The sequence below is a fragment of the Sabethes cyaneus genome, chromosome 3 (genome assembly GCF_943734655.1).
Source record: "Sabethes cyaneus chromosome 3, idSabCyanKW18_F2, whole genome shotgun sequence".
Taxonomy (NCBI): Eukaryota; Metazoa; Arthropoda; class Insecta; order Diptera; family Culicidae; genus Sabethes; species Sabethes cyaneus.
In genome coordinates this window covers 213,814,900-213,839,083 of record NC_071355.1, presented here as the reverse complement: position 1 = coordinate 213,839,083, position 24,184 = coordinate 213,814,900, and the positions used below count along the sequence as shown (strand labels likewise).

The 24,184-nt window shown below is 38.1% G+C and overlaps 2 protein-coding genes across 2 annotated transcripts; one reads left to right on the top strand and one right to left on the bottom strand.

The window, feature by feature from the left end:
- Positions 1-3,166: 3,166 nt before the first annotated feature.
- LOC128742464 (proteasome subunit alpha type-5) lies at positions 3,167-4,758 on the bottom strand. The gene is made up of 4 exons (XM_053838835.1): positions 4,646-4,758; positions 4,331-4,463; positions 3,860-4,272; positions 3,167-3,799 (listed from the first exon to the last, which is right to left on the bottom strand). Exons 2-4 carry the CDS (start codon positions 4,461-4,463, stop codon positions 3,617-3,619), a joined length of 729 nt encoding a protein of 242 aa, XP_053694810.1. The 5' UTR covers positions 4,646-4,758; the 3' UTR covers positions 3,167-3,616.
- Positions 4,759-8,691: 3,933 nt separating this feature from the next.
- On the top strand, positions 8,692-10,440 carry LOC128740869 (60S ribosomal protein L5). Its single transcript, XM_053836441.1, has 4 exons — positions 8,692-8,798; positions 9,150-9,413; positions 9,473-9,910; positions 10,131-10,440. The coding sequence occupies exons 1-4, from the start codon at positions 8,796-8,798 to the stop codon at positions 10,317-10,319; spliced, it is 894 nt and encodes a 297-aa protein (XP_053692416.1). The 5' UTR covers positions 8,692-8,795; the 3' UTR covers positions 10,320-10,440.
- Positions 10,441-24,184: the final 13,744 nt, after the last annotated feature.

Here is a 24,184-nt window from a genome sequence, read left to right as displayed (position 1 = left end):
ATTCCAAATCAGTTCATTTTTTCAATACATACGTTAAGTGCATCTAAGTATTGGATAAGGGGCGAATACGAAAAAGTGATAAACTTGGAACGAGCACTGATTTAAGAAATAAGGGGACGCCAAATTGGGTTTCCGCCAAGGACGCCACATTGTCACGCTACGGCTCTGAATTGCCACTAGAGGCGGATTAGGCTGTGTCTGTTCTTCTTACTTACGGTGTAAAAAGAATATTCTTCGAAACCATGGAGTGCGTAGGAGTATATTGTATAGGGTTTATTTCTAATTCGCGTCGTAGTATGAAAAGCCACTCTAATTTTCATCATTTCTTAGGTGGATTTAATGAATATTCCAAAAGTTTTGCTGTTGATTTGACTCAAACACACTTACCTTCCGATCCGTGCCCTTTGAATTCACTAAAAAGCGATTATTAAAGCATTTTATTCAAATTACTCAACTGACTTCATATCTTAAATTCGTCATGCCGTTTTAAAATCCGTCCATCAAAATTTTTCATCGTCCGAACTAAAAATCACAATGATGTTTACGAAACTAGCGCGCTCGCATGTATTTGTGTAGGACGGTATGACAAATGTTATTCTGCAAAATTTCTGCAGGTCATGCAAGTTTTCCCGGCTACAGAATAACGACAATGCGTTGCGTGGGTTATTTTCATTTTATGAATGACTGAAATTAAAACGATTAGTCGACATTTTCATCTTCGTCGCACGAAAAAACGTAGGAAATTTGGCTGCTAGGAATTCTTTAATGAAAAATGACATTTAAATAAATCTCAGCTCATTTTGATTGATCGCATATGGTAGTCAACAAACTAAAATATTTGGAAATAATTATTTTTACATTGTGTGTCATAAAAATCGCTGATATTTTTAATAATTTGTGTTGGATAGGACGGAAATAGGCAATTACGACGAAACAGCAACATACCCTATATCATTTTAATTTAATAACGTGAATAACTTTAACAAATCGATTTGAATTGCGAACTTTTAGAAAAAATAATTTCAATTAAAATGTGATCAAGTTCGTTTGATATACTACAGGAATCACTAACAACGGGACTTCATTGGTTGATTTAAAGGATTTGGGAAAAGGAGAAACTACCGAAAGATTGGATGGTGGCTGTGGTTTGTTCCATCTACAAAAAAAAAGCTATCGGAAGGATTGTTGTAATTATCGTGGCATTACGCTAACCAACGCTACCTACAATGTGCTCTTCCTCTTGCTTTTCTGTCGGGAGTACAAAGTGGCCAAGCATCATATTTTTGTGGATTTTAGGGCAGCACACGATAAAGTTGGACGCGAAAGACTACCCAAGTAACATTTTTGTTGTATAATAACTTATTTAAACTATTGTACAGCTAATGCCAGTGGAACAAGTGCTTGATAAGCTATATTATACAACAAAAATGTTACTTGAGTATGGTAGGTAATGCACAGGGATGGGTTTCCGGACAAACTGCCGCGGCTGATCAATGCTACCCTGAGAAGAGTGATGTGCTACGTGCGTGTTTCGGAGGCACTCTTGAGATCCTTCGAATCGCGTAGAGGGTTGTGACAAGGGGATGTACGAACCTGTGTGTTATTCAACATCGTTATTGAAGGTGTATCATGTTCAAGCAACGGCACTTCATTGATTGATTTGAAGGATTTGGGAAAAGGAGAAACTACTGAAGGATTGGATGGTGGCTGTGGTTTGTCCCATCTACAAAAAAAGCTATCGGTAGGATTGTTGTAATTATCGTGGCATTACGCTCTAACCAACGCAGCCTACAATGTGCCCTTCCTCTAGCTCTTCTGTTACGTCGTCTATCGTCGGCTTTATAGGGCCATGCTACTACGAATTAAATTTTCACACTGGAACAATTCGTCTAAAAATGTCGGGAGTACAAACTGGCCAAGCATCATATTTTCGTGGATTTTAGGGCAGCATACGATAAAATTGAACGCGCAAAGCTAATCTTAAGTAACATTTTAATTGTATAATAGCTTATTAAACATCGCCGGTCCAGCGCCTCTATAGTTCAAAGGTACAAATACCAGCGAACCACATGCCCTGGCGGGTGTTGTGGGTTCGAATTCGGTTAGAATCTCAGATTATAGCTTGGTTCGACTCATGCAGCTTCCAGCATTGGACAAAAGGTAGGAGTCAAAACGACTACTTGTTAAGCGTAGCTACTAATATCCCCCCCCCCCTCCTCACCTTTTCGCTCTTCCCCCTCCTTCACATTTCTTTCCCCTACCGTCCCTTCATCAATTGTAGAACCATTGTTTCAAAAAATATCAATATCAGCTTTTAACTAATTTGCCAACATCATACATTTTTTGCAAATTAAAACGATAAATGCGAATATCTCAAAGCTTCCGGACATTTTCATGACTAAGTAATGTATTTTAGTAAAGAAGATGTATTTTCAACATAAAATCAACATAATAAATTTTGATGTTCTGGATACTTTTGTATATATTTAAATAAAAGTATTGTTGAACAGAGCCCACGTTAACTATCCACAGTAGTGTGATCGTCAATACGACAATGATGATTGTTCCGAGTATGTATATGCGATTAACGCACTAAATATGTGTGTTTAAGTAGATTGTAATTGCTTGGAAACATGGTCTAATGCTACCGACCACTGTACATACACATTTTGCGCATAATTTGTATTTTCTATCACTATAGGTACGCATTCGCCCTTTTATCGAATAAATTGCCTTACCGCGTACCACCGCAATTATAGTCATGGGGCACGGCAGCGTAACGATGAGTTTAGAAGCCCTGTGTGTCCAGTGCTTACCGTTCTCGCAACGCAAATTATTTCGACAGTTTTAAGACAGCAATGAATCAAGGATTTTCGAAACCCTTGAAACGCTTTCTTGCGCTTTATTGGTGCTGTAGCATTATCGTAACCAGCGAGCTTCCGATCGTAAGACTTGATTTAGGAAAGGAATTAAGTGCTCAGCAATTAGATATGCTAATTTTATATCATTCCGCTTGTTCCATTCCATTCATGAAATTTATTAGCTTTGATATACAAGAGTGGATGTGATTATTAGACTACTAAATTGGAATAACTTTAATTTCTCCTATGTTACTATGTCATTTAATCATCGTAAAAATGTTAAAAGCCCAATTTGAATTTAAATTGAACAATATTTTCAGAATATTCATAAACTAGGTAGAACTACAAGTACTGAGCCGAAATATGACATTTCATTGATGCTTTACAGGCAAGAAAGAGTTATAATTTTAATGGATTTCGATTATTATTCCAAGAAGAACAACCCAATATCATTACAGGCCAGTTAAAATATTTTCGATCCTGTTTATACGCGATTGCTCTGTACGCTACGCTGCGAAATCCGGACGCCGGTAATGAAAAATAAAGGCTCTAACGGAATATTTCACCAAAACTTTGTCTCTTTTGAGGAACTGGCTTTCTCGTCTTTTCCGAACCAAACGAGCTCACACTGTTTCGTGTTCTCTCCGTCAAAAAATTAAAATCGGTAGAATGAAAAGCACATTTTAATATTTTGCCATCCCTTATGTTAACATTTTTCAAAACGATCAGTTATCATGTAGCTGAGTAGAATAAGCTTAACTCATATTGTTGATGTATTCTTCGACTTCCTCTTTCGTGAACATTCGGAATAACTCTCCGGCAGTCATCGTCATTACCTCTACGTTGGTGGAATTCAGCTTCTCCTCCATGACTTGCTTCAAAGTGCTGAGAGCTAAATTGATTGCCTCTTTAATCGTCATCGTCGGGAGGTAGTATTCCTAGAATGAATCTTGTACAATATTACTGTTCAAATCCAACACATTGTCGACATTTAGTACCTGTAGATTTTGTTGGGCTCCTTCACTTCCGGATCCAATAGCTTTAGCATCATACCGGATGTAAGTGCCGGACGGATCCATGTGCCACAGCTGAGGTTCGCCGGTTTCAATGCCAGCAAACAGAATCGCCACGCCAAACGGACGGCTCATGGCTGATCCCGTATCATCACTATCTCCAAATTGAATTGCTAAACTAGACACTGCCTGGGCACAGGACTCGACCGACATTCGCTCATTGTAAACGAACCAATGGTTCTGACACTCAACACGGGCTCGGTCCAGCAGTGTTCTGGAATCAGCCATCAAGCCAGACGTTGCACAACCGATATGCCGATCAACTTCGACAATCTTCTCCACTTTTGTTGGCTCCATCAAAGGAGAAGTAATACGTTTCTCCACCGCCATCACGACGCCTGCAAGTGTCCAAATTTTATTTCTAAGTTTTCTTGCAAAATAAGTTAGAATCATTACCTTCTTGCGTACAGATGCCAATAGCCGTAGAGCCAAGCTTGATGGCTTCGATTGCGTATTCAACTTGAAAGAGCCGCCCTTCCGGAGAGAATGTGTTGACACCACGGTCATATTCGGATCTAGTCAGGAACATCTAAAAACACAAATTTACAATATTAGTTACATTTCAAAGGTTATGTTCCAAGTGACAAAGCAGTTCGAAACAAAAATCTTATTGGCATAGTATCGAATCATAGCATCATAAAACTTAAATTGTGTTTTTATATTTTTTGAAATAAAGCAAAAACATAACACTAAAACCCTGAAACAGATTACCTTTCGTGGATGGCTGTTAAACAAACAGTTTTTTAACAAATTAACAAAACTCTTTCGCAAAAATGACAAACAAGTTTTTAAACTGGCAGAGCCGGGGCAGAACTGTCAAAATCTGGGAAAGCGAGAATAATTTTATGCCCTACGGTTTAGTGAGATGTGATTGGAATGGTAAAAGCAAGAGTACGCTGCAAGGGGCTTCCAACAGCAATGATTACTACGCAACTTCGGAAAAAGTTACTTTTGATTACTTCACTGATTACCTCTGATTACCTAGGACAGGACGTGCCAACTGACTTCTTACTCTTCTTCTTATTATTATCGCCATCCCGATTGAATATTCTTTGTTACACTCTGCACCACTATTGCCTGCACATATAATTTTAAGGATATTGCGGAGTTTCCACCAATTTAGAGTCCCACGCGAAAATTATTAGCGGGGTTATTTTCTGCGTTTACCACACATGTTTGCTATTTAGCAATTTGAACCATCAGTTTTTCATTATTGCCTTTCCACTGTATCACTCCTTGCTTGACAAGCTTATTTTCAATGTATTTGATAAGTACAGGATAATTATTATTAAAAAACGAATTTGCGTACGACTCGTAAAGTTGTTGCCAGATGCAATAACTTTGTTTCCGAAGTTTCCGAATACGCCACAGCTTATGCGACCAAAATCATGTTTTGCATTTCATTTTAAAAATTAAAATTCGTGTGCAAACAAAACTAATGTAGAACCAAGTATAGAATTACAGAATACAAAAGAAATCAAAATTCGAAAATAATAACTTATTGTCGTATTCCCACTAATGAATTTCAGCAAGACTGAAAGCGATACCGCGTTATATTTGCCAGTCAACGGTTGCTCGTCGCTTTCAGCCAATCAGAAATTGGGTCAACGCCGCGGTTGACACTTGGAACGTCCTGTCCTAGCCTAGGACAGGACGTGCCATCTGGCTTCTTACTCTTCTTCTTATTATTACCGCCATCCCGATTGAATATTCTTTGTTACACTCTGCACCACTGTTGCCTGCACATATTATTTTAAGAATAACTTCGTTTGCCGAACAACAGCTCCCGAATACGCCACAGTTTATGCGACCAAAATCATGTTTTACATTTCATTTTAAAAATTAAAATTCGTGTACAATCAAAACTAATGGTGAACCAAGCATAGAACTACAGAATACAAAAGAAATCGAAATTCAGAAATAATAACTTATTGTCGTATTCCCACTAATGAGTTTCAGCAACACTGAAAGCGATACCGCATTACATTTTCCAGTCAACGGTTGCTCGTCGCTTTCAGCCAATCAGAAACTGGGTCAATTTTGGGTCAACGCCGCGGTTGACACTTGGCACGTCCTGTCTTAGGTAATCACAAGAGATTGATTACTGGTAATCAGAGGTAATCAGTAAAGTAATTAAAAGTAACTTTTTTCGAAGGTGCGTAGTAATCATTGCTGTTGGAAACCCCTTGGCCAAACGCATAAAAAATATGCATGTATTGCGCTCTTCACACTCAATTGGACTGCACAGTTATTAAGTGCAACCTTCAAAACTGTGATGAAAAGTGTGCTACTGATAATATCGCTAGTAATCTTATATCGATAATACCATCAAACTTTATCGTCATGGAAGAATATCGAAAATTTGAGGGTTTAAAGTGAAATCTTCTTCTTGATTTGTTATTATTTTAACATTTTTGTTCTATTTCTTACGTATTTTTGCTTATATTGCCATATTATCGTTATTAATTATTAACGATAACAAAACTTTATCAATAATCGTTATAGATTTTGACCGACATTTCCCATCATTATAACTCTCCCATCTGAGCTGACATTTGATTTAGCAGTGGCGCCAGTACCAGTTGTAGTGAAAGCAAATAGTATTTAATTTTTCATTTATTTCATATATGCTGCATATTTACTCAAGTTATGAATTATGCGTGGAATTATGTATTTAGAAACTATTTTTATATTATTCTTTGCGTCGATAACGACTCTACGTAAGCATTAGAATTTAAATAGAAATCACCAAGATTCATGGTTTTTTCCCACGAAATTTTGGCAACTTTTCTCACCTACAAAATGTGTGACTGGACAAGTGTGTTCAAAATCCAACTTTCAATGCAAAGAGCAATACCTTTATCAATATTTCTTTATGCTGGAGTTACATAGCAGCGACATCAAGTAGGGTAACCAACCTATTTTGGACCCCCTCAACAGCTGTACACAATTTGGACACTTACAGCAAAATCAAATGGATGTGTCCAAATTATGTACAGCTGCTGATGGGGTCCAAAATAGGTTGGTTACCCTAGAGTGACTATATATTGCCCCTCTTATGACTATTTAGACTACTGTGATAATCATTTAATCCAATGTACCGCATTTTGCAATGTTAATCTGACACTAGAGTGGCTTTTAGTTTGATCTACTAACGAGTTTGACTTCTTTTTCCTTCTTCCCCTTCTTTTTCACTACATTTTCTTTGAGCGAAATCGTGTGCGAGATTCGACTGTGATAATCGTGTAAATCGGGGTAGTCTAAATAGGGGCAAATGTGTCGCAATACAGAGTGGCGACATGTCATCCCAAATGTATGCAGTGCGAATTTTCTTTCTCTTTCCTGCATACGCGTGAGATAGGTCGTCTGCTCGATTGGAATGACACTACAGATAATTGTCATTCCAATTTTGACATTGTCGCCACTCTATTAGTCTATAGTCTATCTATCCAGCTTTTTATGCGCTATAATGATGGCCGCTATAAATTGTTTTCGTAATATGCGAACAATCTTTTTGCAACTCTGCATACATCAAATCTGGCACTTTTCTCTTGCAACACTACCGTGCTCTTTCTTTCGTTTACGCCAAAGAAGGAGAGCAAAAATGTGCGAAATGTAAACAAAATTATTGCTCTCCTTCTTTTGCGTAAACGAAAGAAAGAGCAACACTGCCGTACAGGAGAAGAGTGCCCAGTTTTGATGGATGCAGAGTGGTCAAAAAGATTGTTCGAATATTACGAACACAATTTATAGCGTCCGCCATTATAGCGCGTAAAAAGCTGGATAGTCACTCTAACATCACGATTTATGTCGTTTTCGTTTTTGCGGTGTAGCTAAACAGAGGCTACACCGGTGTAGCTTTTTGCGTCAAAACTGTTCGTTTTCGATTTTTGTGCTACACCATTGCTACACTTTTTCTGCACCAGCTACACCAGAAAAAAAGAGAGTGTAGCTGGTGCAGATCGGAAAATATCAACCCACCCATAACATGCATACATGTTTCGTGTTACCATGGTTTTTTTCTCAGTGTACTGTCATTTAGTTTTTCGTTAACATCTGTCAACATGACATGACAATTCATGGCAACGAATGTGCAACAAAGGTAACTTAATGTGGGCAAACAGGCAAATAGGCATCAGCTCTTCCCCAAAATGAGGCAAATATTATGTATATACATGCGTATTTCGTGTTCGCTAGTGTGGGTGCTTGAGCTGATTCCACCCTATCGACATCTCTATATCGAGCTGCAGCGAACGTCAGCGACAGCATGTCCTGCACGCTTAAAAAATTTAACCCGCGAATGAATAAGATTAACTCAGAAATGAGTGACTTTCAACTCAAAAATGAGTAAAAACCGACTCACTATGACAAAAAGTGGAACAGCCCAAAAATTTGAGTAATGGCAATTTCTAAATTCAGAGTAGTTTAGGTCGACCTCATAACTGAGTTAAATTTACTCGTAATTTGTGTAAGTACTACTCAGTTTTGGGTGAAATGGCACTCAGTTTTGAGTAAATATTGCTCATTAATGAGCTTCTACGGTGGAACTCATAAAAGGAGTAAGAGTTACTCAAAATAGTGTGTAAAATATACGCATGTTTTGAGCTGTTCCACTTTTCGTGAAAGTGGGTCAAATTTTGTAAGCGTGTGGGCTCAAAATTTGACAGCGTGCGTAGTAATCATTGCTGTTGGAAACCCCTTGGCAACATGCTGCAATAAGATACCTAAGTTTGATGTTCTTTGGACCCTTGCTGCCATTTGTCGGCACGCCATCTTTCAATTTTCTTTTTTTCGTAGACACCGACGTGTAGAAAACGTGTTGTGTGTAGGCTAGTGCTATTTTTCGCAAATTTGCAGTAAAATGGTAAGATTAACAGTTTCTAAATTGTGTAATTTAAAGTTCGTGTTACAAGGATTCTGTTCAGGATATTAATTTTTCTCTAGCAGCAACAAAAATAGTTAATTCGTGCTTGACAACATGTAAATTATTGCACATCTCCATTTTATATCAGCTTGCTATTTTTAGCAAAAAGACCATTGAAAAACGTAAATTAAATTATTTATGAAAAATAGGGTTATAATTGCAATTGTTTCACTAAAAATAGAGATATGATTACAAACACCAAAAATTTTATTGCTTCATTGCATGTGGGACAGATTCTAACCTAAAATGTTTTCACAATGTCACTATAATGTTATTTTTTTCTTTAAATAGGGTTTCGTAAAGGTCGTGAAGAATAAGCAGTACTTCAAGCGTTACCAGGTCAGGTTCCGCAGGCGTCGCGAGGGTAAAACCGATTACTACGCCCGTAAGCGTCTTATCTTCCAGGATAAGAATAAATACAATACTCCGAAGTACCGAATGATTGTTCGTCTGAGCAACCGCGACATTACTTGCCAGATTGCTTACGCACGCATTGAAGGAGATCGCATTGTTTGTGCTGCCTACTCGCACGAACTTCCCCGCTATGGGGTTAAAGTGAGTATAGCAACGGTTAAATTTCCTTACAAAAATATACAACGGATTCTAAATTTCAGGTTGGTCTAACCAACTACGCAGCTGCATACTGCACTGGACTGCTGGCTGCCCGTCGTATTCTACAGAAACTTCGTCTGGATACATTGTACACTGGTTGTACAGATGTTACTGGCGAAGAGTACCAGGTCGAGTCAGTCGATGAAGGACCAGGTGCCTTCCGTTGTTACCTAGATGTCGGTCTGGCTCGTACCACCACCGGAGCTCGTGTTTTCGGTGCCATGAAGGGTGCCGTCGACGGTGGTCTGAATATTCCTCATTCGGTCAAGCGTTTCCCTGGTTACAGTGCTGAAAACAAAAGTTTCAATGCTGAGGTTCACCGAGCCCACATCTTTGGACAACATGTTGCCGATTACATGCGCACCTTGGAAGAGGAAGACGAAGATGCCTACAAGCGTCAGTTCAGCAAATATATTGGTCTTGGAATCAAGGCTGATGATGTAAGTATTTTCTGTTAAATGAAACAACAATACGTCCACTCCCAAATTTCTGTTGCGACAAATTAAGTTGCAACCGATTCCGAAAGTGGACCACAGCAATTTTGACAATTAGTTCGGAGTATTTTGGTTGTCCATCTAAAAAACTTCCTAATTTTTGTCGTACACAATTTACTGTTTAACTGTTCAAAGCTAATACCTGGCATTATTTTATTTTATGCAGATCGAAAACATCTACAAGAATGCTCACGCTGGCATCCGCAAAGATCCTTCCTTCACCAAGAAACCGGAAAAGAAGGTCACCAAGAAACGTCACAATCTGGCCAAACTCACGCTGGAAGCCCGCAAGGCAAAGATCGCCAAGCACAAGGCCGACTTCCTTGCCAAGATACAAGCAGATGTGGAAGCTTAAACCGATATTGTTTGGACCTGACGGTCACTGTTACCGTCAGTTTCCGGTTTCTCAGCTGGGTCAGAGGGCTTTGCATTTGCTCGACAATTTACTGCTTCTACTTCCTATTAAATATTTTTCCTCAGATTCTAAAAATTGTTTAGGAACTAAGCAGTTTGCGATTTTTTGAATAAATGTAATATTTCTATTCAGCTGAAAGTACAGAGAACGAAGTTGGCTTTTTACTAATATTCACGATTTAATCGCTAAGGTTAATTAATGTTAAGGCATTCAAAATAAGCGGAAAATATATTCTAATCTCTCAAATGTAAATATTTGAATCGTAATGTCTTCAATATTTTATTTTACCGTTAGTATACTTAAAAATTTTGAGATTATTTCTTGATTAGTATATCAACAAATAGTTTGCACGGTACAATAGAAAGCGGCATCTGAGTTTTCCTTATGCTTTAGAGATGCCACAGTTACAAGATACACATGTGATCTCAAATATGCAATACCTACGAAGTTAATTTATTTATTTTTGCGGACTTATCGCGGCACAACTGTGACCTATTGCGATATCACCCATGCGTATGCTGTACTCTGCACTGCCCTGCAATGCAATAATCGCTTGTTGAGTAAACGATGCCACGTGCAAGTAGTCGCGTGTTCCTGGGTGGGGCAGTTGAAAGAAATCAGATTTTTATTGATTGGTGTTGTTAGTCGTTAGTTTTGGCAACTGTTACTAAAAAAACCCTTTGGTTTGAAATGGGGAGGGCAACTGAGAAAAAGCACCTCCACGGGACATACCCGGAAATGAAAAAGATTGGCTGAGTTAGAAAATACGGTTTGCGCGCCATAGATGCCAGAGTCACAGATTTTTTTACATGCATAAATCTGGGACCAGGGTTGGTGATCCGCGAGAAAACTGCGAGTGGCATTCAACTTTTTCTCGGTATATGAAACGACATCGTCTATCAGTGTATTGCTATATTCATCGTACGATGCTGCTCCGTGTGAGAGCACAATCGGCAATCCTGTGAGTTAGTTCTCTCTGTATTGCATCCTGAACGTATACGCGCCATGGGGAATGCGATTCACTCTCTCGTGATTCGCTCTGTGTGTAAATATCACGGAAAAGGATCGCCAGACGATAATTTTCGCAGATGAGAAAGGATTGCGATCATTGGATGATTATCGTTCTTTTTTCGATTGGTAAAAAATGTAAGATTTTTCGGTTATGGATACCCAGACCGAAAATCGTCCGACACTCTCTCTCATATTTTCTATGTCGTGTTCGAATTCTTGAAGATTCATCTGGTTTGAGCACGAAACGCAACTCGAACGAATGTTTACACGTACTAACACATGACCGCGCTCGAGCTATCCTGTGTGTGCGCGGTGCGAAGCAAAGAGAAATGAAATTCGGCAAATCAGAGCTAGCAGCACACACGTTAAATGAACTAGCTCGACGACTGTTTTTATACGCGGCCGGTGGCATGTTCGGAAATTTGGCTAAATTGAGTTGTTTGTCAGGATATTTTCGCGTTTAGTCGGAGTGTTTGTTCGTCGCGGCTTTAAGAGTGGCCAAAAAGGCAAAGCTTTTAATTTAAAAATTCTAGTGTCAAAAAGAATTGTGCGTGTGTGTTTTTTTTAATAAATAGGCGACGCAGCACAAGAAAAGCCTGAAAAATGCTAATGTTCTGGCTCAGAGTTAAAAAAAAATCTGCTTGCTGATGGCAAGTGTTGTTTTGTGAATAAGTGTAGTGGAGGAAATCTCAGTGTTAGTGGGTTTTTTTTAAATAGTGATTATAGGAAATATTGATGCATTATTGACCACGAAATTTTCATTACACCACATATGGGATTTTTTTTGAATGCCAGAGGGGCATTGGGTTAAAAGGCCACTGCGACAGTCTTAATGATCGTCTTTTGTGGCTGAACCATGGGATACATGACGTATTATGCGGAAATACAGATAAGTCAACAGCATATTATCTCTTTTTAGAAAACTCATGAATATTGCTTTTTATTGTTATTTATTATAAATTACTAATTACAATAATACCTCGATATAAGAACACCTCAATTTAAAGCAATTTCGATATAACGTAACTCGATATAACATAACTATAAAAGTAAATTTTTAAAAAGTCAAATTATTAAAAAATCTGAATTTATCCTCCTTGTGTGACTTTGCCTTTCTATTGGGCAAAAACCATTGCTATTTTTAAAATCGTTTAACACATAATGTATATGTATAATTCAGTTATTTCCATTTCAAAATTTAACTTAACCAAATCTTTACACTCTTTACAACACAAGTCCAATCATCCTTGAATTTGGAAGTTATCTTTTTGAAAAGCCCTCCTTTCATTTGCAATCAATTTCGTGCAAATATAAATAAATTTCTTGTTATGAGTTGAATGGAATTAAGTATCATTTTTAATTCCAATTGATTCTTTGGAATTCTCTCTGCGGTACATGCTGCGCAGTTGGCCTGGCCGTTGACAAGAAAAATGATCGATTCAAGCAATCGTCATTTTCCAGGATGCTTTCAAGTATTGGCTGCGTTAGTGTAAGATAAGATAAGAGAATACAAATAAATTTCTTGTTTGTTTCAATATAACGTAACTTCGATTTAACGTATAAAAATAGATCGAGATATTACTGTATTATTTATTTATTTTTATCTTTGAGCATGTGTAATCAAATAGATAAATTGGTAGGCATAACAAACATTCCGCTGATTATTATGTTTTTTAATATTTCTATTTAAATGTAATATGTGCCTCGCTTAAGGTACAATATCCATTAGCTCCTTGTACCAGTTTTAACATAAATATTAAATAAACATTTTACTTTATTTTACCTAGCGCTAGTTGTTATGGCATGCTGACAACTCGTCTTCTAGCAGGGGTGAATCAATGAAGATTGAGGGTGAGCTTTTACGAAATGATACGATTGATCATTTCAAGCAGTCAGGCCCAGTTTATTTATAAAACAAGATGATGAATCACAGAACTCTTTTAAATAAGGCAATTGCAAATCATTTTCAAAGTTTTTGTCACCCCCCCCCCCCCCCTTGGAAATTGACTTGAAAAATCGGGGGGCAAAGAAATAATTTGTAGTTAAATGTAGTTAAATTTTTTTTATAAAATCAATTATCTGTGGGATCTACAAAAACTGAAAAACTCGAAAAATGAGTGTACGAGTTGAGTTAGCGCTTCTAGCACGAAATAGAAATGGAAGTTCAAACAGTGGAATTTCCGAAACTCGGAAAAAAAATTTCTTTCGTTTTTGTCTTTTTGTTCGTAGATTTTTGCATGAAAAATAACAACGTATTTATTAAGAATAGATTTGGTTTTCACGTTTAAACTTTAAGTAAAAATGCCTAAAATAAAATCCTTATTTTTTGTGCTCGTTTAAAAAATTCTCTTTGTTTTTTTTTCAATCAATAAAAAACTTGGAATCATGGCTATTTAGAACTATCTGACTGTATATTACTGTTTTAGTAAGGTTAATCAGTAGGTGGAGACCTTCTGGTTGTGGGAAAGAATTTCATAAGTTTGCATTTCTCAGACAATTGATTTTCTATAACAGTTTGTTTCATGTCTGAAAAGGAGTTGTGACAGAAACTTACAAAATAATTTTTAAATAATAATACATAATAATAATACAAAATAATGAATAACAATTAACTAATAATAAATAATCACAGCTATTGAAAACAAAACAAAAAAATAATTTAAACATGTTCAATAATAAGTGAGCAATTATAATAAAAGTTTTGGTTGTCGTTTTCGAGTTTGAAGCCCCTCGCGCCTAAGGTGATTTTTTCTTCTGTATTTCAAAGGTACAACTTTTATCAATTAGTATTTGCAAACAGAATGCAAAAACACTATTGTTTTCTCACTTCGTAATTTAGAAAAAGTATCCTTTTTGTATCACACTCGTAGAAATGATCAATTGATAATACATAGGGGAAGGGCGGTAAAGACGGACACCTTAAGGTCAAGAGTCAATATCTACTCAAATATAACTGTATTGATTGCAATTTTCATACAAACTGAAACTTTAAGTCTCTGTCTAATAAAGTTACAGCGTGTACTAGAAAATTTCTTCCAAAATTTATACTTTTTTTAATATTATAAACATTATGTATAAATCAGAGTTTCTGCGCATGGGCGGGAAAGACGGACACTTGATATGGGAAAGACGGACACTCGCGAAAAGGTGTCACGCGCCGACGAATTATCAGTATTAAGAAAGATTAACATATTTCATCATGTATTTAGGAAAGAATTGGCTTGCGAAAACCCCCTGCCCAATTCCCCCTTTGAGCGAGGAAATAAAATGGTTCCCTTTTATAATCTTCATTATTTTAATTGGTGATGAATTAATCGTTTCTAAAAGTTGGCCTATTCCAACTGTTAAATGACTTCTGGATACTTTTACATGTATAATATGCAAGTATTTGCAATTTTAATCGTTGTTAGGCAAAATGAATACGGAATCTTTGTGTCCGTCTTTCCCTACCTTCGGGTGTCCGTCTTTCCCGACTTGGATACCATTTTTTCAAACTTTAATAACTTTTTACTGAATATTCAAAAATTCACTAGATTTCCAATGGACATTCAGTGAAGAGTCAAACTTATGTAATGTCGTCGATATAGCACGAAAGTATTGCTTTTTAACGATTTACCAGCTATTTTCTTCACACACAAAATTACATCGGTTAGCGTATTTAGGCATTTTTTCTTTGTTTTGCTTAAAAATTTGACAGCTGCGCTGCTAGAAATCGGCAGTTTAATTCAAAAGTGTTTATTCAGTCTATAGAAACATTTCCCATCATTGGTTTGCTTCAAAAAATTATTGTTTATGAAATATGATAAGTGTCCGTCTTTCCCGCAGTGTCCGTCTTTACTGCCCTTCCCCTATCAAATGTTTTTTTTTAATTAATTCAAGCTGGCATAATATTTAAGCTGACTGCTTGTATGCACTTAGTCCTAGATATTCTTTTGTAATGCGAAAGATGAATTGCCGCAAAATTTTAATACTTTCGTTTGTCTATATTGACTAATTGAAGCACAATTTTTAAATCATCATACAAGTTTAGGCCGAATGGTTCCACAAATTTGTTTGTTTGAAATTTTGTCATGTAGGGGAAGGGCGGTAAAGACGGACACCTTAAGGTCAAGAGTCAATATCTACTCAAATATAACTGTATTGATTGCAATTTTCATACAAACTGAAACTTTAAGTCTCTGTCTAATAAAGTTACAGCGTGAACTAGAAAATTTCTTCCAAAATTTATACTTTTTTTAATATTATAAACATTATGTATAAATCAGAGTTTCTGCGCATGGGCGGGAAAGACGGACACTTGATATGGGAAAGACGGACACTCGCGAAAAGGTGTCACGCGCCGACGAATTATCAGTATTAAGAAAGATTAACATATTTCATCATGTATTTAGGAAAGAATTGGCTTGGGAAAACCCCCTACCCAATTCCCCCTTTGAGCCAGGAAATAAAATGGTTCCCTTTTATAATCTTCAATATTTTAATTGGTGATGAATTAATCGTTTCTAAAAGTTGGCCTATTCCAACTGTTAAATGACTTCTGGATGCTTTTACATGTATAATATGCAAGTATTTGTAATTGAAATCGTTGTTAGGCAAAATGAATACGGAATCTTTGTGTCCGTCTTTCCCTACCGTTGGGTGTCCGTCTTGCCCGACTTGGATACCATTTTTTCATACTTTAATAACTTTTTACTGAATATTCAAAAATTCACTAGATTTCCAATGGACATTCTAACGTAATGTCGTCGATATAGCACGAAAGTATTGCTTTTTAACGATTTACCAGCTATTTTCTTCACACACAAAATTACATCGGTTAGCGTATTTAGGCATTTTTTCTTTGTTTTGCTTATAAATTTGACAGCTGCGCTGCTAGAAATCGGCAGTTTAATTCAAAAGTGTTTATTCAGTCGACAGAAACATTTCCCATCATTGGTTTGCTTCAAAAAATTATTGTTTATGAAATATGATAAGTGTCCGTCTTTCCCGCAGTGTCCGTCTTTACTGCCCTTCCCCTATAGCATAATTAAGAACAAAAATAATATTTTTTTTTTAAAGAAAATCTCTAATGAAATATTTCGTTTTTCTTGGCTTATTTTAAACATTCATTGGTGAAACAAATTGATTTGATGAAAATTTCAGGAAATTTATCAACAATCTAGCAACATCAAGAAAACTTTTTATAAAATTTTAAACGATGGTGAAACCATCTGAGAAAAATTGGAAAAGTATGTTCTCAATAAAATGGAATTTTTTTAAAATATTGGTTTCTTGTTTGTCGATTTTAATTCTTTCAATTTTGGAGCGTCTTAAAAGTAGAATACAAAACCTGAAATTAAAGAAAATCAGTTCGAAAACAGACACTGGTGAAGCCTGCAAGTCGTAAGCGCAATATGTATCTGTCGGGAACACATATATATATATATATATAGTTCCATTGAGTTGATCGCCGCAATTCAAATTGTTTGCTTCTTGTGATCGGCGGTTTTCGGCGAAAACCGCCGATCACAAGAAGCAAACAATATATATATATATAGTAAAATTTAATTTAAAAAAAAAAGTTTTCTTCTTTTCTTTAATTTCAGACTTATTGCAATAGTCAAAAATTAACGATAGCGTTATCTTTTGTTACGGAATTAGCGTCAAAATACGAATGACTTTTTGGATCTCAATGACTGGTAGTTATTAGTAGTAAAACTCAGGAACAAAAAATAACTCTTTCGTAAAATTTTCTGTATGGAAATTTGAATAATCGGCAGAGAATAAAACTATTTTAAAGATTTTCCATGATTCAGAACATAATTTTTTCAGCTTTTCTTGGTAGTTTTTCACTAATGTGGAAAATTTAGTAAAATTATTTTACTAGTTACTGTTTTGACTCAAACTTTGAACAGATTCAAAACTCGAACACTTGGCATTAAAATGCTCGTAATTCTGCTAATAGAATATAATCTTAAGCTCATTATACACTGTCGTGTTTGTTAAAATATTTTTTACGCGATAAGTATAAGGTTTTATCGTATTGCCAATATTAACTAGCATTTTGTATAGAAATCGGAAAAACAAGAAACATCACTTATGGTTCTTACAAGAAAATATAAATACCTTTTCCGCTAACCGGTTTCGGATATAATATTTTCGAATCGTTGAGAAAATTTGCTTCAGATACCACGTGGACAGAAAATATCTATTTTCAATACCTCCCTCCCCCTTCCATTGACAAGCGCGGAACTAAAATCAGCCCACACCCTTGTTTGTTATTTTGTTCTGATGTGAAATTCAACAAATGTAATTCTATTTCCAACTTGCGTTATTCAGCAATTGATAAAAAATAAGAGAAAAGTCTTTTTTGTGGCGAGCTGCATTTGATTTTGAGGCAAAATACAATCTAGATTCTGTGCAATCGCGACTTAAATATACAAATTTTTAAACAGTGTTTTCTATTTCAACCCATTTTGTAAAATATTTTATAAAGTGTTCAGGTTACAGTCAGTTTAATATAACATCTTTATAAATTTTGCATTTTTTATCATAGAAGCAATATAGTCAAATAATTGTAAGTGAGCGTTATTGCGACAGCGCCTTGACATGGCCCGTCCCACCCCGTTACTTCTCTACTAACGGTTGTATAACATTTCGCCGAAGACCATATCGCGGAATACCGTTTCGCGGAAAACATTTTCGAGGAAAATACTAAAACGCCGAAAACCCTTCCGCGGAAAGGATTATTCTGCGGAAATCCTTTTGGCGGAAAGAACCATTTCGCGGAAAACCATTTGGCGAAAAATATTGTTTCGCGGAGAACCATATTAGTAGCAAACGTTTCCTAGATGATTCAGGGCGAGCCGGCCGCAGGCAACGGCGAGTGTTCGCCGGTGACCCGCCGTCGGAAGCGCCGGCCACTGCGGGGGGCAGTCTCCCCGCAGAGATCACATCTGTCTAGGTCTATTCGTTTTCCTAGGTCTACTGACCTCTAGTTAGTTTTCCCTAGTCCTCGCATCGATTTAACTTTCGTTAAATACAAAGCGGCGAAGCCGCTTTTTGCGGCTTCCAAACTGAATGCACGGGTTCTCCGCCAAATAGTACTTTCGGCGAAAATTTTTTCCGTGAAATAGTACTTTCCGCAAAAATGTTTTCCGCGAAATGGGTTTCCGCGAAACAGTATATTCCGCGTTATGGTCATTCGCGAATTGGTTTTCCGCGAAATGGTATTCGGCGAAATGTTATACAATCCTTGCTGGTTGAGACGCGGTCGGTCCGCTGCCTCTTTGCAACTAGCTTTAGCGTCTCGTCAGGCGTTACTGCTTTTCACTTAGCGAGCGGTTTACGCACCTGACTTGGTGGGCCGTAGTTGAGCCAGTACTTGCGACCTTGGTTTTAGCAGCTCATGCCTTTCCACCTCGACAGCTATGATGATGAAGCGGACGATCATCGATAGCTTCTGATTGTCCATGGACATTGGATCGCGAAATAATGAACGAATACAGCTTGTCTAACAACCTTTTCGCCTCTTCCAGCTTGTTACTAGCTGGAAGTGGCACAACCGCTGCTGCCCACCTTTGTGGAGGACTTACTAGACTCACATACAATCCAACAGGAGTGTTAGATTTTGGCAGAATTAACTTCTTGGGTGTTTCCTTCTTGGCCTGTGGCCCTGACGGCGAGCGCGCTGACGTCCTTCTTGCCAACAGTAGCTTCCTCGGTCGACTTCGACCGCTCGATAAGCTTAGTAAACTTATCCATGCAATTAGGTCTCAACTCTAAACTGCTGTCTCCACTCGTAATATACAGTCGCTTTCGTGTAAGGTATTAGTGAAGTAGTAAAATACGACTGCCAGCCCTAAAACGTTTTAACCAAACGCATCTAGCTCTTCCACTCAGGGTTGTTACATACACATATTATTCTGTGTTTAACAGATATTTGATAGAAATCGCCTGTACAGAATCTGTATGCATAGAATACAGATTTTCGCCAAATTACACCGATTAAACAGATTTTTGAGCTTTTACATGCGAGTGAAAGAGACGGAAATAGTCAGCAAAATAACTCTCTATCTCTTTCACTCTCATTGTTTTGCATTGGACAGATTTTTGCTCAGATATTTTTCTTCACCGTACAGATTGTCAGATTTGTCCAACAAAAAACGCAGAATTATATGTGGTATCCCTGCTTCCACTACATCATAATTAGGATCTTGGAACCAATCCTAATGTGCCTGCGACTTTTTGGTTTATAGTCCTGACCCAAGTAACACAAAACTAGTTAGAAAATAATATCTATGGAAAGTATTTGTTTAAATACCCTATAATACCCTGTTAGCATACAACGGAGAGTACGACCGAAGACTGGTATATAGTCGACCCTAGGCCCGAGTGTGACCCGATCCTGACCGATCCTCTACTTTTTCCCAATTACTCCCAGGACCACCGTTAGGTATTACTTCGGGAGAGAGGACGTGGCTAAGCACTTCCCTATCATTTGTCGTTGCACGTGTAGGATACAGCAACACCACCACTTGTCATGTCCTAACTACTGCACCCGTCACGTCCTAACGTACTGCATTAAAAATTTAGACGAGGTGACTGTGAGAATAGGCCCCCCTAGCTAAGCTATGTCAGCCCTGTAATTGTTGCTGCTCTAGCCGTTGCATCTTGGCCATCACGTCCCTCATTGCTCTATCGACAGTGCCCCACACGCGCTGTTCCGCACACATTCTCTTCGCTATGTTCTCGGTGATGGTGTCTACTCCAACGATTGTAAGCATCTCACGCCGAGTGGCATCGAAACACGGAAAGAGAAACATATCGTGCTCCGGCGTTTCCTCGGCTACCGTACACACGGGGCAGAAGGGTGACCCCTTTTTTACGAGTAGGGAAGTCTGCTAAGCATTTGGGGAGATACGATGCTATCAGACACCTGGGAAGACAACTCAGGTAGTGTGGGGTTGGTTATCCCGACCCCCCGAGCCCCTTTAATAAGGCATGAAGATCCCGACCCAGTAAACCCTACTCGAGTCTCTAGCATCAATTCTCCCTGGCAACACCTTATCGGTATTACTTCAGGGAGGGGCTATTGTGCTTAACTAGTCTATGGTAGTTATGCTGTTTACTCGCCGTTGATCGGCTCTCCAGCGGTTTTGTAGCTCAAGTACAATCTGTTAGCAGCCGCATTGGTCGCTCCCCAGACGTCCGACCTAGAACACATCTTGTGGAATAAGTTATCAGGAACAGTGTCCGCTCGCTGCCATCATGTTGATTCTCGAGCCCACAAAATGAGGGCCTATAAAGAAAACATGTTCTGCGGTTTCTCTATATCCACGCATTCGGGACATGCGGGGGACTCCGCATGCCCGAACTTGTGCAAATACTGTCTAAAACAACCATGCCCTGACAGAATCTATGTCAGGTGGAAGTTGATTTCGCCGTGGCGCCTGTTCGATATTCCGGAATAAATCGGTGTGTCCACCAGCCCTTTGTGGAATCAGATCAAGTGGTCATCGAGGCCGATCTTGTGGTACTTCGTATGCCACTAGTTCCACGTTGGTTGAAGCACTCTATGTCCTCACCGATGATGATGCCAATAGGCATCATACCCGCTAAGACGCAGATTGCGTCATATGAAACTGTGCGATACGCACTCGCCACTCTCAAGCACATGAGAGATAGGTACTTTCCAGCTAACCTAGGTAGCTTTTGGTTCCTAACGCCGATGACCACACCGGCTCGCCATACTGGACTGGACCACATTGGCTAAGAGCCTTCGCTTGATGCCATACACCGCAGAACTATTAGACATCACACAAGACAATGCCGAAATAGCTGTGGAACCCATCTTTCAATAATAGTCGACGTGGATCCCGAACTTGAGATTGTCGTCGACCATGACTCCCAGGAGTTTTAAGGACCGCGTTGACGGAATAGTGCAGTCTCCGACGCTGATATTTGCTTGCTGCACCGACTTGCGGTTGTTCGCCACGATGACCTCCAGTTTTCTAGAGCGCATTCAATCTTAAACAATGCTTATAAAGTGGGCAGCCGTCAACTCAACCTCTGATAGATTCATCGTGGACTTCCAAGGCGACGTCGTTCGCAGAGCCGACAATCACAACCTCTAGTGGGAACTTTAACTTCAACACCTCGTCATACATGACGTTCCACAACACTGGGTCCAGTATGGAACGCACTTTTGACCCTCCTCCGTATTGTAGCATAGCACACGATTCTGGAAATAATTTTCTAGAATCCTGTACAGCGACACCAGCACTTGGGCGTTCCGAAGCGAGTTGGCTATATGTGGCTAAGAATGTGGAGGACCGCCTTTGTCAATTCAAAGTATAAAGCTCTGGAGCTCCAAATGCGAAGGCTCTCTACACACAGTCTTACCCGTTAGAGGGTTAAGCACTGCGTGTGCAGCAACTAGTGCTACTCGACATTCAACCCTTCCTTCGTCCGAACGAGTTCTTTGCATAATTCTCCTTGCCCGAAAGCACGCTCCGCGAAGTTCCGCAATTTTATCTGTTCACCAGTAAGCCGGTGACCTCCCATACATAGGTCGGCCTTTCCTAGGCATGGTGACGTCACACGCTCGCGACAGTACCTCAATCAAATCATCAGTGTTCGAATCGGTCATACCACGATCACCGCAATCTCTTCGGATCGCTTCCACAAATACTTCGGGATCGAAGTATGATGTCTTCCATCCACGGGTGGTTGGAGTGTCGCCGCCTGTTGGCTGCATTACTCCAAGTAGTCTTACCTAATTTCTTTTAACATATCCAGAGTGATGCTAATGTTTTCAGTCCATCGGGGGGTAACTGTTGAGAATACTGTTATCGTCGAAACAGCTTCTTGATTGTTTACGTCCAGTCAAAATAACGGTAAGTAAATAGGTCAATTTGGGCACTTCACTTCAGAAGTTTCACAATCGTACTTTAAAATTTTTATTTATTCCAAAAACTTGTAAAGACATTCAACAGTTTTCAAAACTTTTTAACTATTTTGCTAAGCAATTTCTTAAGGGGGCATAGTATCTTTTACATCATATTTTTGCCCCATTTCAAATTTTATTTTTCTCGATAACCAGAAACGCGAATCGATTTAGGTTTTTTGCACTCTAAACATTTAACTTTAAACAAATATTAAAAATTATGATTTCATATGGAAACCTCCTCCCCCCTTCCCTACGGCTCCATGAAGGTGATCATTCAGAACATCAAATGCGGTACCACAGACTAACAGACGTAACACTGAAGCCTCATTCCATCGCCAATAAAAACGATCATTTCAAATGTTCACTTAAGCCAAGACCCAAACAACAGTCGCTGTGCGAGAGCGCCGCTCGCTTGCGCTGGTGCTGTTGTCAGATAATATACAAGTAAAATTATAGCATTGCTAAATATATAGCAAGCTGCTTTGCGTAGCGCGAAGACTGCACCAGGTGATGCTAGTATGTTTTTCCAAGTTTTAGGGATGTCATTGAAACGATGTTTTGTTAGAAAATTTGTTCGAAGTGTTACGTCTGTTAGTCTGTGGCGGTACCATGAATTGGCGCTCAAGGGAGGGCATATCCGAAAAGAAAATTCCAAAACGCCATGAAACTATATTAAGGGGACATAAACCACCAAAAATTTTGAAAATTCATAATTTTTTTATTTCAGATTTTGATTTTGAATCTTTTCCGCTTATTTTGATATCAAATTTGTAATGATCCGACCACGGGAAGTGGCGGAAAAACGATCATACACATAAGCATTCCAGAGCGGCGTGGAACAACTTCGGCGGAATAAAACGCCGCTCCTAAAAAACCATGATTTTTAAACTTTATGTATCTTTTTCTTAGAAACTACACAACGTATTGGAACAAACGTTTTTTTTGTTGGTAGTAGCTTGACAAAGACTTTTATAACTTATCAGTTTCGTTAACAAACAGCTTGAGAAAAACGAAAAAGAAGAAATATAGATGCATGAAAAATAAAATTTTGTCTTGTTTTTCTGTGTTTTGTTTACGAAACTGAAAAGTTATAAAAGTCTTTGCCATGCTACTACCAAAAAAAACAAAAAAAAAGTTTGTTCCAATACGTTGTGTAGTTTCTAAGGAAAAGGTACATAAAGTTTGAAAATCGTGGTTTTCTAGGAACAGTATTTTATTCCGCCGAAGTTGTTCCACGCCGCACTGGAATGCTTATGTGTATGATCGTTTTTCGACCACTTCCCATGGTCAGATCATTACAAATTTAGTATCAAAATAAGCGGAAAAGATTACAGAATCAAAAATTGAAATAAAAAAAAAGATTTCTCCAAAATTTTTAGTCGTTTATGTCCCCTTAAATTATCTCGTGTTTGATCCACCCTTTTTTTTAATTCGAACGCATAATAAAATGGCAGACATTCAAACATAATAGTCAGTTTTTAGTTGAAAAAATTGACTTTAAACTTGGATAAAAAATACAAAAATTTCAATATCCAAAAAAGGATGGGGCAAACACGAAATAATTTTATAAGCTCTTAAACAAAACAAACGAGAGTCAAGAGAATTGCTTGAGCCGTTCTTGAGATATCTATGGTACTGACTTTCAAAACCTGATTTCGAGAAAAACGGTGCTGAAGTTTTTATTCGCTGTGTACTCGTTCCAGAATCCAGACATGCGCGGTAGAAATAGCTGTAGACACGGGTGATTTGGAATTCCTCAAAATATCTTGATATTGAAAATGCTAATCAAAATAAACAATAAAAAAATTTCGGTTTTCAAAAATTGAAAAGGTACTATGCCCCCTTTACCACAATAGATCTAAAT

Excerpts from the sequence above, each read along its gene's own strand:
- LOC128740869 (XM_053836441.1), top strand. Across the intron at positions 9,414-9,472 it reads TTCCCCGCTATGGGGTTAAA|GTTGGTCTAACCAACTACGC; the intron begins GTGAGTATAGCA and ends TCTAAATTTCAG. Across the intron at positions 9,911-10,130 it reads TTGGAATCAAGGCTGATGAT|ATCGAAAACATCTACAAGAA; the intron begins GTAAGTATTTTC and ends TATTTTATGCAG.
- LOC128742464 (XM_053838835.1), bottom strand. The coding sequence starts at position 4,463 with ATGTTCCTGACTAGATCCGAATATGACCGTGGTGTCAACACATTCTCT. Across the intron at positions 4,273-4,330 it reads TGGCATCTGTACGCAAGAAG|GCGTCGTGATGGCGGTGGAG; the intron begins GTAATGATTCTA and ends GGACACTTGCAG. Across the intron at positions 3,800-3,859 it reads GAGCCCAACAAAATCTACAG|GAATACTACCTCCCGACGAT; the intron begins GTACTAAATGTC and ends GATTCATTCTAG.